This window comes from Aulonocara sp. 'chitande type north' Nkhata Bay, linkage group LG23 (genome assembly GCF_057382095.1).
Source record: "Aulonocara sp. 'chitande type north' Nkhata Bay isolate Kocher_YH1m ecotype deep benthic linkage group LG23, A_spYH_male_GT1.1, whole genome shotgun sequence".
NCBI lineage: Eukaryota > Metazoa > Chordata > Actinopteri > Cichliformes > Cichlidae > Aulonocara > Aulonocara sp. 'chitande type north' Nkhata Bay.
The window spans coordinates 21,106,736-21,120,733 of NC_141365.1; the positions used below are offsets into that span (position 1 = coordinate 21,106,736).

Here is a 13,998-nt window from a genome sequence, read left to right on the forward strand (position 1 = left end):
CCTAGTCAGAATCTGTAAAGTCAGTAGTTTAAACCTCCTCTTTATTGTTATTTACCTGTTATTAAACTGTGAGGAAAACACATTCATCAGCCTGATAGGGAAAGCCTGCTGTTGTACTGTTGGGGGTTTAGCGGGGGGCTGGTTTGTAGTTTGTTTGTTCTCAACCTTTGATCCTTTGATAAGTTTAGAACAAACATGGAGTCCATTAGCAGAGACACGAAGCATCTCTTCGTCTTACTACTGCTCATCATCGCTTCTATCCCATCATGCACTGGGATCCCTGAAGGTCAGTTTTATGTCTTCTCTATCTTGGAAATTTTCTTTGTCTTTTTCTGTACTTGTTTCCACCTGTTAGGGATGGCACACAGGCATCCACAGCTCTGAGCAGCTCTCCACAACATCGGGAGGCTAAAGTCATGCTAGCATGTTGGTTTGTAATGAACTGGGAAGCGATAAACACTACAGATAAATTTCAGGAAGATAAATCTGAACACTGAATAAACTTAGACTCAAGATTATTTTATTTCATTCAAATATGAGAGGGCATATTATTCTTTCACAAAAAAGAAAAAACAGTTAGAAAAAACAGGAATGAAACTAATTTCTAGCTCAGAATAAATAACATAAAACATGAACATTATTTATTTATATTTATTCAGCCATGTATTCATGTACATTTAGGTCTTAAGTCTTTTGTTGTAGCAGGTGAAACAGTGATATTGGTATTATTATAGCCAAAGACCAACTGCCAAAATATTGTATAATATATATTTATATTACCTAAAAAATGACTATGATTAAAAATTTAAAAATTTAAAAAAAAAGAATAAAAGTACAACGCATAAAAGTAAAATGATGAAAGATTATATTTTACAACATTTTAAGAAGTGTTTAACTATGCAAACAAAGCATTATAAATATAGAAATATGAGGACATTTGTGACAGTTTACAGAAGTCAAATCAGTTACAAAACAAACAAGGGAAAAACACATAAAAAGTCTCTAAATGTGTTGGCTTTTCCTGTTTGCCAATATTATATTAACAGCAATGTTTTTTGTGATAAAACTTATGCTGTAGATAAAATGTAAAATATATTATCTTTTTTAAACCTGGTTTGCATTTAAATAGCAAAACAATATTAATTCGGTCCCAAGTCATGCTAACAGTCAAATTAACAAGAATAAAATGCAAACATCTTTCAACTGTATACCACTATTAACTGTGTAATTATGTGTAAAAAGCACATTATGTGTGTATTTTATTATTCTTATTAACTTAAAAATATAGTTTAATGAAAAATAATTTAGCAAAATATTTGAAAATAAAATCTTTAATGTCTTCCTTTTCATTTTTTTTTATCTATAAAGATGTTTTTTAAATAATTATTTGAGTGAAATGGTTAAGCAATTTGTTATTTTATTTTTCTCATCTTTTTTTTTATAACCAGAACTAATAGTACTTACTCACTGTTTTACTTATCTAAGTCTATCAGTATCCACCCCAGCTAAACTGTTCCAAAGCAAAAACAAATACATTATTCATGCTGATTTAAAAGTTAATATGGAATTGAGACTGATTTTCATCACAGAAAAATACAGGATTACCCTGAATAACTATATCAGTAAACATACAGGAAACTTATGCAAACACCATTATTAATGTCTCTTATGTCAAACTCCAGTTGTGTAGACATGTGTCGTTCTGTTTAATTTCTACACAAAGGCGTGGGTTTGGAAAAGTCTGAGGCCAGCGGTTTCCTCCATCGAACTCGTCGAGCAAACTTTTTCCTGGAGGAAATCAAGACAGGCAATCTGGAGCGTGAGTGCATCGAGGAGAAATGTTCCTATGAGGAGGCCAGGGAGATTTTTGCCCACCCACAACAGCTGGTCAGTTTCAAGATACCAACAAAAGCATTGAAAATGCCACAACACTTGGTACCAAATTTTATTACTGAAGTCAAGGTAGTGACATAAGAATGGATGGTGCTGGTGGTAGTTGAAAGACAGAATTTGATGGTTTTTATTTTATTTATATTTGTTTTGTTAACTATTACTGAATTTGGGTCCTCTGTCTACTCAGGAGAACTTCTGGAGGACATACACAGGTACTCAGTCTGAGCTTTGACATTTCGAACATTATAAACACATTGCAAATAAAGTAGTGCTAGAATTCTTTACGCACTTGTGTCATGATACGTTGTGTGGCAGGCAGGAGAAGGACCCAATAGCAATATTCACAAACACGGGGATGAACTTAAGAAACACAGCTTTAATGCTGGCAGGACAGAATACAGGACATGCAAAACTAAACCGGAAAAACGTAAACTAATACTCGAAGGTAGACACAGGGAGATCCACACAACATGAGGGAGAACGCGACGCCGAACAGAGGGAGACTCAGACAGAAATACACAGAGGGTAAACGAGGAAAGTGGGCACACACGGGGAACACAGGTGATACTGATAATCATAACGAGACAGGGCGGGGTGAACTGAACATGACATGTACAGGCACAGAGGTTCAGACAGGAGGAGAGAGAGCACCGGGAAAACACAGACATAACGGGCTGGGGAAACATGAAACAACCACAAAGGGAGACGAGGGCTCATAAATACATAGAGGGCACACAGGGGGGAGAGAGAGCACGGGGAGAACTTAGACATAATGGGCAGGGGACACATGGAATAAAACATAAGGAGAGACGAGGGCTCACAGATACACAGAGGGGCACACAGGGGGTAAAAGCCATGAAGGGAAAACACTTAGGGAACAACACAACAGGGCAACTCAGAAAACATGGCCTAAATAAGGAACGAAATACAAAAATACAAGGAACTAAGAATACTGGGCCCACATGGCCCAGGACCATGACAACTTGTAACCAAGACATTGCTCAGTTTTCCAAACATTTGTTGAAATGCTTGATAAAAATCTTTGCTACTTCCTGTTTGCAGCTGTGGACAAATGTTTGTCCTCTCCCTGTAAGAATAGAGCGACGTGCACTCGAAACATCGACACCTATATCTGCAAATGTCCACCAGGTTTCCATGGATACAACTGCGAAAAAGGTTGGAAGTCCAAAAAGTCTGTTGATGTTTTCAATTGGTGCAGAGGAAGTCAGTGTTATCATTGTTCCCTTGCAGTGCGTTCAAACACCCCCAGCTGTCGCTACAGAAATGGAGGATGTGAACATTTCTGTAGAGAGCTTCAGGATGGCTCTCCCATATGCTTTTGTGCTCCGGGATACAGACTTGAACTGGACAACAGTACCTGCATGCCTGAAGGTCTGAGCCAGTAACACACTTATGAAGTACAGTGCAAATCACATGTACAAATTGTTGGAGTCAAATTGTTAAATGTTGTCATTGTGTTACTTAAATTTGTAGGTCTTAGTTCAAACTATGGAATCAAAGACATTCCTGTGTCTCTGACCACCTCTCCAGCCACACACACACACACACACACACACACACACACACACACACACACACACACACACACACACACACACACACACACACACAGTGTCTTATCTTTTAGAACCATAGGGTGGTTTTACAATGGGAGGTGCTTGTGTGTACTGTGACTGTTGTGTAAACTGTGTGTCGGGGAAATAAAAGGCTGCGAGGAAGACTGGTTGGTTGACGCTGGTTAGGGAACAGGTGAGGAGCGTTCAGCTCCCAGAGCCGTTAACGAGAATAAGTCTCTAAACTAGCAGGGCCTGTGGAAGCGCAGACCCAACACAAATACTTTAAAAATACAGGCTTTACAAGTTCTAATCGGCTTGCTTTATGCTCATGGATGAATTTAAAGTCGCCCTTGATTGAAGACAGTAAAAAAAAAAACATTCTTAGATTTGTACAGGTTACCTGTGAGCAGGGACATCACAGCACCTTGATTTGATTGATTTGTTTCACGTGCTAAGCAACACCTTTACCTACAACATCTTGACCTAGTCTTGATGCATGCTCAATCATCCAGGTAATGAAATCCCAAACAGTTGATTCTGTTCATCTGGACGTAACATTTTCAGTGGGAGAAACGTTTCGTCACTCATTCAAGTAACTTCTTCAATCTCACCTGACTGCAGGTTTCCCCAATCTTATAAACAGTACATTTGCACAATGACTGAAACTAGCACTGAATGAACAATGGGCTGTGAGGTCAGTTCCTTGACCATTAATATGCAAATTGTCATTACTATTGATCAATAACCACTGATCACAGCCCATTGATGAAAGACCATTGATCAATGGCCATAAGGGCCATTCACAGAGGGTTCGGGAATGGTATATTAACCTCTTAGCAGATATTTACACCCAAAAAACTGCTTTTAAGTTTCTTAGATATCACAAGTTTGGACTGATTTTAATTCCTGTGTGTCTCTGAGCATCATTCAGGGTGTCAGAAGCAAAAGGCTGACTTTTGGTTTCTTTCTTAACTGTCTGGTCCAGATGCTGTGGTCTGCGGAAGGCCTCAGGTACATTTTGCCCCCAGGGTTGTTAATGGGATAATGTGTCCCAAAGGACATTGTCCGTGGCAGGTAAGTCTTTGAATAGAGCCCCATCTCCAGTAAAATGAGCTAAGATACACAATCTTCCACTAGAATACATAAAGAGACACATATAGTATTGTGCAAAAGTTTTGTAGAAACAACACTGTCATAAAAGTGGTCACAAAATAACACAGTTTGATTGGCATGAAATAGTATTTTTCCACTAGCAAATAGCTATTAGCCAAAAGATTTGACATACTTCAGCATGCTGTGCAGCGCATCAAACAAATTTGAGGATAATCGACAAATAATGGCCAGAAGGGGAAGTGGAAGGCAAAAAAATAAAAAAATAAATAAAAAAATCTACAGCTGATGAAGGGTATCATATCCCTAAAACTTAAGAAATAGGAAAATTAAAAAAAAGAGCTGACACAGGAGATGATCACTGAAGCTTCATCAGAAATGGTCTCAGTGGAAGGGTGCCTGTCAGTATATGCCAAATTACACAAGGACTGAACTGAAAATCAGTGTAAACAGGGAGATGAATCCAGATTTGTATGTATTTTATCTCTTTTTTCAGGCTCTTCTGGCTGAAAATAACCAATTCTTCTGCGGTGCCATCGTCTTGTCGGATCGATGGCTTTTAACTGCAGCTCACTGTGTTTATCAAAAACCTAGCACCGTGCTCCACATCGTTGTTGGTAAGACAATTAGAAAAATGGTAACTTCAAATTCTGGCTTCTAGTCTGGCCTCTCTTACTTCCTTCAATCACATAACATTCACCAGGTCAATGTTGACTCATTTTAGGGTTACAGATAGCATTTTATTTAATGTCCATACCTCTTTATAGGCTGTTTTGTCTGTTTGAAGCATTGTATGCAATGTAAAATATTTGATTTAATTTGAAAGGTGTCATTTTCTAGCTTCTGAAAATGTATCTAACAGTATATGGGTTTTGCTAACATAGTGGATATTGTGAGTCAACTGTATGTTATGTATGTTAGGTCAACTTAATTGTCGTTCAAGTTTTTTTTTCAGTTTGCTCACTTTTCTTCTGGCTCCAAATTCAATGTAGCATTTAAAAGTAATGTCGCTTTCAAGGTGAGCATGACATATGGGAAGAGGAAAAAACAGAACAGTGGCGGCGGGTGCTCAAAGTTGTGTGCCATGAAGACTACAACGTGACTAGCTCCGACAGCGACCTGGCTTTGTTGAAACTTCACCGCCCAGTAAAACTGGGCCGCCACGTCGTGCCCATCTGCCTTCCTGCCCGCAATAGCACCTTCACCCGGACGCTGGCAAGCATCCGCCACTCGACTGTGTCTGGTTGGGGTCGTCTGGCAGAGTTTGGCTCTACCTCAAGATACCTGCAGCGTCTGCAGCTGCCGAGGGTCCCGGTGCAGGAGTGCCGCCTCCACACCGGGCTCAACATCACCAAGAACATGATATGTGCTGGCTTCAAGCGTGGTGGCCAGGATGCTTGCAAGGGTGACAGCGGGGGCCCACTGGTGACACGCTACAAGAAAACCTGGTTCCTTACAGGTGTGGTGAGCTGGGGGAAAGGCTGCGGCCAAGAAAACATGTACGGCGTCTACACGAAGGTCACAAACTTCCTGGACTGGATTGAGAATATCATGGCAACTGGCTAAAATTGGTTTTAGTCACTGTGTCAACGCAGTTCAAGAGTTAAAGAGAGTAAGAATCCAGTGTTAGAAACATTAGATCAGTAATCACTGTGAAGGAGCCACAAATGTATAAAAATAATATTCATTTTCTGATGCTGTGCTCAAATAGCTTTAACTTCCACACCTTCATGTACCTAAAAAATGCCAGAGATGTAGTTTCAGAAGCTTTTTGAACAAAAAAAGAATTTTTGACTGTCAGCTGGAGGAATATCATCACAATAAAATTGGTCCTGAGAAAAATCCAAAATCAACAAACTAAAAAATTATTTGTTTTTCAAGTAAATTAATGGCCTGTATTTTTAGATATAAATTAATCTGCTAGAAACTTTGAAGTTTTCTATAGTGATGGTAAATGTAAACCATCAACCAACAATCAGTTTAATCTAAAAGATGCAAAGACATCAGTTCACTCGACATGTTGAAATGTTGTTTTTTGACAATAAAGATGAAGTTCAGTGTTTTTCGTTTCTTTTCATGCCCCTCACTCACTTTTCAGCCATTTTGTTGTAGATGTGCTTCTGTTCGTAGGACCAGTAGGCCTCATTTAGTAACAGTGGGTCCTTCATGCACACAAATCAGTGATTTATCAATATTTTCTTACGTGAATTTGTTTGTTCTTTATAAACAAATTTGAAATTGCCTCAGACCGTGTGTACAAACAAATGAACCACTGTTCCAGAAGTGTTGTAGTATGTTCATGTGAAACTTTGTGAATCCAAACATGTGCTGCCATGTGAGGGTTAATAATAATAATTAATAATCAAGTGCATTTGATTATGAGCACCTAATTTCTACTTACTTTCGTAATTCCTATACAAGAAGTAATAGTGTACTTAGTTTTTCACGCACTGCTTCTGCATTTTGTCTTAATACTTGTTGAATATACAATGACATTGTAATTTGTTTTGTTGTATTTATCTAATTCTAAGACCTGCAAAGGTCTACTTTTCACTACGTTCTGATAAATAAAATCTTAGAACTGAAACAGTGGTTACTTTCTGTTTACACTGACTGTGGAATATTGGCTGCAAATATCTGTTTATTGTTGAGTTTAACAAATTAAGCCAAGTCAGTCAAATCCTTCTTTTGACTGAATGATTTTAGTCTAATAACCTTCTAAACACAAGACAAAACAATGTGTAAGTATAATACATACATACACAGCCTCACGTTATAATAAATAGAATAATATTGAACTCGTGTAGGCTGCTTGACTGCTTGGTGTTTGAAGTCTATGTCAGAAATATCAGAAATACACAAAAGAAACTCTGCGTTTGCGTAATTTCTCCAATTCACCAATGAAACAGTGATAATCAGGAATCTGGAGGCAGAAACTTTCAGTGATTTTGGGTCAGAGTTTCATCATTCAGGTTTCTCCACTGATCATGTGACCACCAGCAGGAGGAGGGACGGACTTTGGACCCGAAGCCCCACAAAGACACAGCACAGCAACTTTCTGATGAAATCAACTATGTGGCTGAAAGTCTTCATCATCTTCGTCTTCAGCTTCCACAGCTGCCAGCTGGCTTCAGGTGAGCTAACACGTTTACGCGTATCGATCACTGATTGATTGATTAGTTAGCTCAGGGATTAAGCAGTGACATGGAGGTGAAACCACTTAATCATAGGTCTGTTTTTGTCGTGAGAGGGACGAGAATGACCATCATTTTGAGCTAATATTAACATGTTAACAGTGACATCTGATGCACAGTATGGAACAGCAGAGTCAAATAAAAACACTGATTGTAAGGTGGAGCTTCTAAAGCAGTGTAAGGTGGACAGTATATGCTTAAAAACAAGTGTGTTTAGAAACACAAGGTTTCATCTGCCCCTCCCCCCACCCCAAAAGGGGGGGAGGCAAAAAGTTTAAGTCACCTGTACAATAAACCAATCAATACATAAATAAGTGAGTAAGTAAGTAAATAAAATTATATTTAAAAAACAAACAGAAAGAAAATGGAAACCACAGAAAACCAAAAATATCATGAAAAAATTGCAAATATTTATCGTTATGAGACTGGATGTGGGTAAAAATAAACAACCACAGTGATTATTTAATCAGTTTTTAACAAATTATTATTTGACAACTAAGATAATAATCAGTGAACCTTTTTAAAGAAAAGCGTCATCATTTGCTGCCTCTTATTTCTTACATGTAGCACTTTACTTTATTGCAGTAAAGTTTGAGATTTTTACTCTACGGTTTGTTTTAGTCATTTCTAATGTGTTAGGTTTTATAAATGATTTAATGTTTAATGTCTAACATTTATTTGTCATATCAGTATATTTTTGTTTATGTTATTCATCTATGTTCAGTTTTCTGTAGATTTGTTTTTTGTTTTTCAAATAATTATTTATGAAAACCATCAATTTTGCAAAGAGCCACAAATGCAAATTAGACTTTATGGTTACGTCACATTTACTTTGTTTATTAAGGTGCTCATGGTAATTAAAATGCATTGTCCCGTATAAATAAACATGTCAGAGATATGGAAACCAAGCAGTTTATTGTAAAAATAATTATACATAACATACGTGATCAGTGACTTTACAAAGGCTTCAGATGAACTTTGATCAGAATCAAATTTAAAAACAATGCAATAGACATGTAGAGATTTCAGTCTTGTAGGACATTTACTTTACAATATAAAGCGCCTTCAGGTAACTCTTGTTGTGATTTGGTGCTATATAAATAAAACTGAATTGAATTGGATGACCAACTCTGATTGAGACAGAACTATTCTGATGAACTCTCCCCTTCTTCAAATGTTGGGCAGTCTTTCTGGATAAAGATCGAGCCAATGGCGTTCTAGTTCGGACTCGGAGGTATAACTCAGGCTGGTTTGAGGAGCTGCAGATGGGAGACCTGAGGAGGGAGTGTATAGAGGAGAAGTGCACCTACGAGGAGGCCAGGGAGGTGTTTGAGCACACCGAGCTCACGGTAAAATCAAATTAAATTTTCACTTCACTGAACATGTTTTCTATAAAAGAGTTTTACATGACAGGAGAAAACAGCAGGTGGAAAAAAATGGTATTGGGACTTGTCATGTGTGAACTAAGAATAGATTTAAATTACTGATACTTAAATTAAATGCTGTTAAATACTGAAGCCATGTTATTTCAGTAAATTACTGACTAGTTTTAAGACAATCATTCATGTAAACATGCAAATTGATAGCAATTCATAATTAGCAACACAAACAGAGGCAAATACTTGGCCACATGAACTCATGAGGTGAAAATGTGCTTTATACTAACTTTCCAACATACTTGGGATGCTGCCAATGCTTAGAAATTGAGGACAAGCGTATCATAGTCATTTGTAGGAATAGAGAGGGCATTATTCAATTTCTCACTTACTTAAACAAAACTTAATGTTTTTACTAATGTTGGCTTTCAGTTATAACTTGAGGGAAGAAGCCATCCCATTGGCTGTTAGGGGGCAGTGATTTATAGTTTGTAAAATTTTCTAGAAATACTTAAGAAACTATGTTCATGTCAAAGCTTTGCAGTTGATCTGAACCTAAAATCGCAGTTTCGTTTTTTAGTGAATAGCTGTAGGCCGCAACCAATCAGATAACCAAGAACATTTTAAGTCAGGGGCCAAAGGAATCTTATAAAACACTAAATAATCACAAACAGGCTAAAAGACATTCAAAACAACCACACAGACATTCGGGCTTACCACAAACAAACAGAAGCTGTCCAAGAAGAGACAAACATAACGCAGAGACTAAAGCACTACGCAAAGATAAAACACAGATGCAAGCAGATGCAGATCAAATCTAAGCAAATGACACACAACAAAGCTATAGAGAACTTAATGTGAAGCTAAACATCTGCAGGATTCACAGCTAAAGTGTTTTTCTTGTAGATTTGCAGCCTTTTACATATCTTTGTTGGAGACCCGATGTTTCTGTCTGATAGCTGGTTTATTTTTTTCACATTGCTGTAATTGTTGTCTCCTCAGAATGAGTTCTGGAAAACATACAACGGTAAGCAATTTCCCATGTTAAAAGTAGCTGGAATAAAATGTTTTTTTAGCGCAGCACCACATACATCTTGAAGACCAATTTTACGTCCACCTTCAGAAACTCCAGCAAGTCAACTTGTGAATTGTGTTTAGATTTAATACATTTAACGTAAAATATAAACTATAATGTCGATTTTAAGAGCAGCTTTCCCAAATAGAGATCATCAATAACACCATGTAATATGATACAGTCATGTTAAATCATTGTGTTCTGTGTTGTCTTATAGTACCAAACCCCTGTATTTCCAATCCCTGTCAGAATGGAGGCAGTTGCTCCACTCATGCTTCATCCTACATCTGCTTTTGTCTGCCAGAGTTCCATGGAGTCACCTGTGAGCTTGGTGAGCAAAGAATATGATCATTTTCACATCACTTGGCTGCTGTAATGTGAAGTATTTTCTATTTAAATTAGCTTAGCTAGCAGTTTGCCTTCATTAAAATTAAACTATGAACGTCACTCAGTTAATAACAGCAAAACATGTTTATGTTTTCAGAAGGGAATTTTATTTTGTTAGACAGAAAAAGAAACACTCAATTATAAAGGCACAAAATCTCATAAACTCAGCAAACTAAAATTACATTCACAATTCATGATGGTGAAAAACTGTGATTATTTAAATTATTATTATTATTATAAAGTTATATATAAAATAATATTTTTACAATATTATTTATAATTATAATTATAAATAAAAATTATCATTTATAATATTTTACTTAATCATATGCTGAATAAAATTTAAGTATATGACTTACAAAATTGTTATCAAACAATAGTCAAAGTGTTTGGCTTATTTTTAAGCTATATATAATATTTAACATGTACTTTATCAAAATTAATTATTCCTCCCGCCAGTTTATGAAAAACTACTTGAAAAGTAATTGAAATAACTGTTATTTGCTTTTTGTATAATTTAATTTCTTTTTACTTTTTTGTGATTAAATGAACAAATTACATAATTTAATTATGAACATTTCTTTAGAGGTGAAAGCTGAGATCGATACCTGCTGGGTGGAGAACGGAGAATGTGAGCACTTCTGTGAAGAAGACGAGTTCCAAAAAAAACAGAACTGCTCGTGTGCAGACGGCTACTTTCTCCATGTTGATGGACGGAGTTGCATAGCAAAAGGTTGGACAGTGATTTGTAAAGAACAAAATGTGAAAAATGTTTTGTAGATTCTCAACACAATTGTTTTCATATTTGCAATAACAAAGTTTATGACAGTTTTCTTTAAAAACCCATATTTGCTATGAAAGACAAAAACATAGGTTAGAATATGTAAAAACATTTAGATGCTGGTAATGGTAATTATTTTGTCTTAGTTTATCCATCACACCAATATTTTACATAACTGTGTGTATATGATTCTTTAAATGTAAATTTTTTTAATTAAGGAAAATAATCATTTGATTCTAGTAAACAATCAGAGGATTGAAGAATTAAAGAATTTCAATCACTTTTTAACATTTTTCAGGGCTGCAGAAAATGTGTGTGTGTGTGTGTGTGTGTGTGTAAATATTTGTTCGGGTATTTCAGTTTGACGAACATCATAGCGCTGAAGTTTATATATTTACAGGAAAATCCTGTCTGTTCATACAGGCCTCACTAATCAACCTTTGGACTCCCTGCTGCACTAAACAGTTATGAAATTCCTGTTTTACTTTAAACCAGCCCTCTATACCCCCAACCTCCCCACCACCACATGTGTGTGTCATCAGTGTATAAACAATTGCTTAGAACACTTAAGTAGTTCTAGTGCACCAGTAAAACCTTTAACTAGTAAAAGTTAAACCAGAGCTGCAGTTTGATATTATTTGCAAAATGAAATTAATAATGAATAATTTGTTATTGTTTCAGAGCCGATAGCATGTGGCATGGTCCCCATACTGCGGGGTGAAGAAAAGGAGGAGCATCTCCGAATCGTTGGAGGAACTGTATGTCCTAAAGGTGAATGCCCCTGGCAGGTAGGCCCAAGATAAAGGAAGAGTTCATCGGTTTAAATATGTCTGATTTTTTATTAACTAAGCGTCCAGGGTAGCAGAGAGTCCACTAACATAAAAGGGTATCTAATCTCTTAGATTCTATCGAAACCAGTTTTTGGTTCTGAACAACAAATATTAATTTAGTTTTGTGTGTTTTATCCTTTTTGAAGGCTCAGACAAAATGTGCTCTTGTGTTGTGTGAAGGTATTGCTGATGTATAAAGGAAAAGGTTTCTGTGGAGGAGTGATTTATAAACCTACATGGATCATCACAGCTTCTCATTGCATGGAAGACATCGTGGTCCAGTTCCTGAAAGTCATTGCAGGTATGACTCTCATAGTTAAATATGCCGTCTGTTCAAGCAAGCCTGACTTATGAAGCAGAACAGGAGAGTGACAGGAGTCTAAACCTCTTAAAATGATGACAACCCTAAAAAAAATAGGAGGCTACCTGTCTATAAATCTTTTCATTAGACAATGAAAATACACAAGCATACTTCAAATCACTGTTAATTAATCTCAATTTAACTTTGAATTGTGCTCAAAGGATTAAATCTGAGCTGCCTTATATTTCTTTCTGTCAGGTGAGCATGACATTACGGTGAATGAAGGCACCGAGCAGCTCATCCAGGTGGCTGAGATTATCATGCATGAAAACTACGTATCAAGCACTGCAGACAATGATATCGCTCTCCTCCGCCTGGCTTCTCCCATCATCTATACCCAGTATGCTGTCCCAGTCTGCCTACCTACATGGAATCTATCCACCCGTGTGCTCTGGATGATCCGGCTGCACACAGTGAGTGGCTGGGGGAGGCGGAGCGAAAATGGGCCTACCGCACAGATCCTTCGACGCCTGAAGGTGCCGCGAATCCGCACGCAGGACTGTGTCGATGAGAGTGGCGTAGTGCTCACTCAGAACATGTTTTGCGCCGGATATATTGAGGGTCGTCAGGACTCGTGTAAAGGTGACAGCGGTGGACCCCTGGTGACCCAGTATAAGACGACAACTTTCCTGCTGGGGATCGTCAGCTGGGGGAAGGGCTGCGCCCGACCGGGGAACTATGGCATCTACACCCGAGTGTCCAACTACCTTGAGTGGATCCACAACCGGACGGCAACACCAGATCAACCGAGGAACAGCAGCAAGACTTTGATGCACAACCTTACCACCTGAAAGACCCGATTAACTTAGCTTAGCATAGCTCATATAACCAAATACTGCGTTTTCACTTTTCTGATTGACTGCTAAGATTCTCATTAAAAACTTTGCAGAAAGTATTTCGCTTACAAATTTTGGTGGTTTGATTTCAATTGATCAGTTCTGCATATTTAAGAAAGTTCATCAAATCGTTAAAAACACAAAACATTCGTTTACAAATGTGATGCTTTACTGCTTTTCTCTGAACAGATGATAGAACAATGTATTGGATTTTTTTTTAATTAAAACGAGCCTTGTGAATGTATTTTTCATTGCATTTTGTAGACAGAATGACAATTAACACTTAGAATTGCCATGTTGAGCTATTCACGATTTTAACCCTCCCCTTTCCCATCCTGAGGACACCTGCTAGGGTAACCATTGTTTGTCTTTTTTTCTGATAAATAATTTCAATCATATTTCCGGCCCAATGATTGGGTGTGTGTCAGAGGTTAGTGAGGGAAATCTCTGCCTTACACCTTACTATGGCTATCTTTGGGAAGCCCTGAGATCTATTCTAGTCGCCACACCATGCCAATACATAAGAATCAAAACACATCTTTAAGCAAATATTCTTTATTGGGGAAAGACTTAAATGA

General features: G+C 37.4%; 2 protein-coding genes across 2 annotated transcripts; both read left to right on the forward strand.

The window, feature by feature from the left end:
* The first annotated feature begins 140 nt into the window (after nucleotides 1–140).
* f7l (coagulation factor VII, like) lies at nucleotides 141–6,642 on the forward strand. The gene is made up of 8 exons (XM_086283955.1): nucleotides 141–286; nucleotides 1,724–1,887; nucleotides 2,081–2,105; nucleotides 2,956–3,069; nucleotides 3,145–3,285; nucleotides 4,456–4,544; nucleotides 5,077–5,197; nucleotides 5,599–6,642. The coding sequence occupies exons 1-8, from the start codon at nucleotides 196–198 to the stop codon at nucleotides 6,144–6,146; spliced, it is 1,293 nt and encodes a 430-aa protein (XP_086140081.1). The 5' UTR covers nucleotides 141–195; the 3' UTR covers nucleotides 6,147–6,642.
* Nucleotides 6,643–7,560: 918 nt separating this feature from the next.
* On the forward strand, nucleotides 7,561–13,664 carry f7 (coagulation factor VII). Its single transcript, XM_086283961.1, has 8 exons — nucleotides 7,561–7,714; nucleotides 8,960–9,123; nucleotides 10,153–10,177; nucleotides 10,443–10,556; nucleotides 11,199–11,345; nucleotides 12,075–12,181; nucleotides 12,404–12,524; nucleotides 12,783–13,664. The coding sequence occupies exons 1-8, from the start codon at nucleotides 7,642–7,644 to the stop codon at nucleotides 13,373–13,375; spliced, it is 1,344 nt and encodes a 447-aa protein (XP_086140087.1). The 5' UTR covers nucleotides 7,561–7,641; the 3' UTR covers nucleotides 13,376–13,664.
* The last annotated feature ends 334 nt before the right edge of the window (nucleotides 13,665–13,998 follow it).

Excerpts from the sequence above, each read along its gene's own strand:
- f7 (XM_086283961.1), top strand. The coding sequence starts at position 7,642 with ATGAAATCAACTATGTGGCTGAAAGTCTTCATCATCTTCGTCTTCAGC. Across the intron at positions 10,557-11,198 it reads TGGAGTCACCTGTGAGCTTG|AGGTGAAAGCTGAGATCGAT; the intron begins GTGAGCAAAGAA and ends ACATTTCTTTAG. Across the intron at positions 12,525-12,782 it reads GTTCCTGAAAGTCATTGCAG|GTGAGCATGACATTACGGTG; the intron begins GTATGACTCTCA and ends TCTTTCTGTCAG.
- f7l (XM_086283955.1), top strand. The coding sequence starts at position 196 with ATGGAGTCCATTAGCAGAGACACGAAGCATCTCTTCGTCTTACTACTG. Across the intron at positions 2,106-2,955 it reads CTTCTGGAGGACATACACAG|CTGTGGACAAATGTTTGTCC; the intron begins GTACTCAGTCTG and ends TCCTGTTTGCAG. Across the intron at positions 4,545-5,076 it reads AAGGACATTGTCCGTGGCAG|GCTCTTCTGGCTGAAAATAA; the intron begins GTAAGTCTTTGA and ends CTCTTTTTTCAG.